This window comes from Plasmodium relictum (genome assembly GCF_900005765.1).
Source record: "Plasmodium relictum strain SGS1 genome assembly, contig: PRELSG_00_v1_129, whole genome shotgun sequence".
NCBI lineage: Eukaryota > Apicomplexa > Aconoidasida > Haemosporida > Plasmodiidae > Plasmodium > Plasmodium relictum.
This window is the reverse complement of record NW_021628802.1, coordinates 1-5,154: the sequence shown is the minus strand read 5'-3', so window position 1 is coordinate 5,154 and position 5,154 is coordinate 1. Positions and strand designations below refer to the sequence as shown.

The following is a 5,154-nucleotide window of genomic DNA, read 5'->3' as shown; positions in this document are numbered from 1 at the left end:
AAAAAAAAAAAAAATAATTTTATATTTTTTTTTTTTTTTTTTTTTTTTAATTTATAGGACTAGCGTCAGTGCATGGCTAACTTGTACGTATACAACTAGCAACTAGCTTAGTATACTACAAAAGGTTAATAATACCTTTTATTAACCAACACTATACTAGAGAGACAAAAAATAATATGGAAGAACTGGATACAAAAACAAAAAATGTTGCATACTCTTGATGACGAAAAGTTGTTAAAACGGTTAGTAGAATATGAAACAGAAGAAGAAATGAAAAAAAGTACGGAAACAATAGATAGAGAGAAAATAAGAAAGGAGATAGAGAAGAAATATAAATTAGATAAGGATTTAAAGAAAAACAAAATAATACTGAGATTAAGGATAGAGATTCATATGATGGTATTAGAGGAATGCAAAAAAGATGAGTGGGTATTGGACAAAAAAGAATTTCTGAAAACATGTGTAGGAGAATTAAAATTACAGGATAATTTTAATGAAAAAAAAGAACTTTTAGAAATAGAAGACGAAATAATGAAAAACATTACATCAGAAGAAAAAAAAGAAGAATTAGAGAAATTTAAAAAAAAAAAATGGTTTATTGAATTGAAACAAGAAATTAGGAGTAATGAAAAGAAATATATGGAAAAAACGAATAAAGAAAACATACCAGAAAATAGTCAACAGATAATTAAAAATCCTATGCTACAAAAGCAAATAATTATATGGAAGAAACATTGGGAAGAGATGCGTAAGCGGTTAGAGAATGAAAATAAAAATGAATCCTTTATAACATTCATAAATGAATACAATGATAATGAAGCCATTAAAAAAGAAGCAGATGAAACTAATGTAATAGAAAAAAACATAGAAGAAGACGAAATTGAAAAGAAAAGAGAAAAACTAAAATATTCGCAAGAAGAGAAAAAAAAGTAAACAAATATAAAAGATGAAAAAGAAAGAAAAAAAAAGGAAAAAAGACAAAACATATGGAAGAGAATGTAGAAGTGAAGAAAAAGAGTAATTGTATGACATTGAGAAAGAAGCTGAAGTGGAAAACTATGATAGAAATACATATGCTAATAATAGAGGACTGTAAACAAGAGGAGTGAGAATTAGAGATGAATTTTTAGAAATTTGCTTGAATGAGTGATTAAAAGATAAGGAGTCAATAGAAGATGTAATAGACAAAGAAGTTATAATGAAAGAAAAAGAAGAAAGCAGTAACATTGAGTTAGAAAAACAAAAGATATTATTGAAGAAATGCATAGAAAGTCATAAAAAGATATCAGAAAAATGGAAAGGGGCAGAATAGTTTAAAAATTTGGAGGAAGAATGGAAAAAGGAGGAATAAATATGTATAAAAGCAATAAAGTAAAAGTCTTGGATAAAATAGATGAAATAGAGATTAATCTTACGTTAGTGGTTAATAAAAAATTGTTTTTAACCTTTTGTAAAAATAAAATGAGTTACCAGTCAGAAAAGAAGTTAGCTATTCATGGAGTTAGTTAAAAAAAAAAATATATAAAGTTATTTTTGTTTGTTTGTTTATTTTATTGTATATGTATCTTTGTAATTAAAAAAAAATAAAATTATTTTTTTTTTTTTTGTCATTTGGCGTTTGTTCAAATTAAAAAGAAAATTAATTTTTAGTTACATGAAAAAATTTAATGAAAAAGTAGAATGTTTATGTTATATTCAATGTATATTTTAAAAAAAATAACGTTGAATAAATTAGAGTTTTGACTTTTGTTAATTGTTATGAATTATATGTATGTTTTTAATTAAAAGAATAGACTGATCCTTTGTAGATAAAAACTCATTTATAACAGTTTAATATGCCTATTAAGAGATTCAATAAAATTCAATTCAAATTAAATACTATGCATCATAATAAGCCATTATATATATTTAAGAATGTATATTTAGTTATACATGTTCCTTATTGATTTGTTTGTTTAATACTCTAGTAGGGTTATTGAACAGGCAATTAATAAAACAATTAGAGAGGAAGAAAGAGTTGCTAGAAAAATATGAATGCATAAAAGAAGAAGACGAAGAGAACATAGAAGAAAAAAAAAATCCAGAAAAGAGAAGAAGAAATAATAAAGGAAGAAGTAAATATGAAGATGAATAAAAGGTCAATATCCAATATGTACATAGAGATACATATGACAGTGTTAGATGAATGTAAAAAAGGAGAGTTAAAATTCATGAGAAATGAGTTTCTTAAGTCATATATAGAACAAAATAGAGAAAATGAGAGATTATATGAGCAAGAAACGGGAAATAAAGAAGTGGATGAAGTAGAAAAAGAGAGACAAATGAATATTATTATAGAAAAGAAGAAAGAACAATGAAAGTATTGGAAAAGAAAAGATTAGTATCAATAATTGAAGTTGGATTAGAAAAAGGAAATGATACATATGATAAAAGCAAAGAATAAATAAAAGAAATAATAAATCCTATATTAAAAACGCAAATAGTTCAGAGAAAGTGGCAAGAAAAACGAAGAAGTATTTTAAAGAAATGGAATAATTTTATTATTATATATATTTTTAATAATTGTTAAAAAAATAAAAAGATTTTTTTTTTATTTTTTTAGGTATCAGATTTTAAGAATGGAAACTTTTAATAAATAAAAAGTACAATATTTATGTTATATTCGATTTGTATATTTTAAATTAACATTGAATAACTTAGGATTTAACTCTTATTGTTTGTTATAACTTAATTATTTGTGTTCATTTTTAAATTAGAAAAATATATTTATTCTTTGTAAATAATTATTCGTTTGTCAAAGTAAAAATATATGTGTTAAGAAATATAAAATTGCTTAGTTCAAATTAACTGTTATATATGATAAATATTTCTATGTATAAAATAATAAGTATAAACACCAAAAATCAATATATTTAGTTATGTATGCTTTTTATTAATTTGTATGTTTAATACTTTAACAAAGTTATTAAGAAGGTGATTTATTATTTGCCTGCTCGAATACTTTGCTAGAGTATTAAACAAACAAATTAATAAAGAGCATACATAAATAAATATACGTTTTTAAATATATATATACTTGTTTTTATTATATATATATTTATTTCTTATGATGCATAATATTTAATTTGGATATTAAATTTTACTGCATCTTTTAATAGAGATGCCAAACTGTTATAAAAGAGTTTTTATTAACAAAGAATTAGTTTATTCTTTTAATTAAAATTATACATAAAATTCATAACAATTAACAAAAGTCAAAACTCTAATTTATTCAATGTCATTATTTTTAAAATATACATTGAATATAACATAAACATTTGGTTAATAAAATATGTTATTAACCTTTTATAGTACACTAAGCTAGTTTACTAGTTGCATATATACAAGTTAGCCATGCGCTGATGCTAGTTGAAAAAAAAAAAATATAAAGTTATTTTTTTTTGTTTGTTTATTTTATTTATATACATCTTTGTAATTAAAAAAAAAAAAATTAAAATTATTTTTTTTTATTCGAGGATTGTTGGTTGACTTTCGTTCGAATTAAAAAGAGAATTAACTTACATAAAAACTTAATATATAAAAAAGTATAATGCTTATGTTACATTCAATGTATATTTTAAAAATAATAACATTGAATAAATTAGAGTTTTGACTTTCGTTAATTGTTATGAATTGTATGTATGTTTCTAATTAAAAGAATAAACTGATTCTTTGTAAATAAACTCTCTTTTATAACAGTTTAACATGTCTATTAAAAGATGCAGTAAAATTCAAATTAAATATTATGCGTAATAAGAAAACTATATATATATAATAATGCTCTTTATTAATTTGTTTGTTTAATACTCTAGCAAAGTCATTAAACGGCCAATTAATAAATCACCAACCAGTAAGATAAAAGTCAGCCATATACTGACTCTAGTTAAAAAAAAAAAAATTTTAAGTTATTTTTTTTTTTTTTTGTTTATTTTATTGTATATATGGTGAATGAATAAATCCATTGCCCTTAATTAATATTCATTTTAAATATTTAAAATTTAAATAATTATGTCTTCTTTAGGAAAATATTGCATGCTAAAAAATTAAGCTATTAGACCTTGACTAACTTAGTGTATCTAATTATATATATTTTTTTTAAGACACATCTCGGTTATAATTATATTATGTCTTTTTTTTTATTTTTTTTATTTTTTTTATTTTTTTTTGGAAAAACAAAAGATTTAAAAAGAGAGGAGAAATTAAATGGAAAAGGTTAGTAAGTGGATTGCTTTTAATTTTTTTTTTGAACTTTTATAGATTTTAAAAATTTTAGTGATTTAATTAATTTTGTATTATAAATAAGATCTATAATTGGTTAATAAAAGGTATTATTAACCTTTTGTAGCATGCTAAGCTAGTTGCTAGTTGTATACGTACAAGTTAGCCATGCACTGACGCTAGTCCTATAAATTAAAAAAAAAAAAAAAAAAAAAAAAATATAAAATTATTTTTTTTTTGTTTGTTTATTAAGATATATATACATCTTTGTAATTATAAAAAAAAAATTAATAATATTTTTTTTATATAAAGTTTTTTTTTTTTGGGATGAGAGATCATGTTATGTTATGTTATGTTTTAATTTTTAGTGTAAATAAAAATTAAAAGAAAGAAATGTTAACTTATTAAAACTTAAGAGATAAGAGAAATATTTATGTATTATTCAATGTATATTTTTGAAATAACATTGAATATCATAAAATTTTGACTTAATAAATTGTTATAAATTATTTGTATGTTTTTAATTAAAAGAAGATATTAATTCTTTGTAAATAAAAACTCATTTATAACTGTTAATAGGTTTATTAAAAGATGCAGTAAAATTTAACTTCAATTAAATATTATGCATCATAAGAAAACTATATATATATATATAATAAAAACGAATATATATATATAAACGTATACTTAGTTATACATGCTCTTTATTAATTTGTTTGTTTAATACTCTAGCAAAGTCATTAAACGGGCAATTAATAAATCAATTGGCGACAACGGCAGGAAAATCGAAACCGGCGCAAACAGAACCCCATTGGATTAGCAAAACCCAAGATGAAAGAAGATATCAAAAGGCTTGGATTAGAGACATTTGAAGATATAATAAATCTCAATGAAACG

The 5,154-nt window shown here is 21.7% G+C and overlaps 1 pseudogene across 1 annotated transcript; it reads left to right on the top strand.

Annotated features, from left to right (window-relative positions):
• The first annotated feature begins 114 nt into the window (after positions 1-114).
• Positions 115-2,501, top strand: PRELSG_0013600 (annotated as a pseudogene). The gene is given in 8 exon segments: positions 115-970; positions 973-1,108; positions 1,111-1,366; positions 1,369-1,756; positions 1,759-1,910; positions 1,913-2,128; positions 2,130-2,446; positions 2,449-2,501. Coding segments are annotated over 8 exon segments (2,374 nt in total).
• Positions 2,502-5,154: the final 2,653 nt, after the last annotated feature.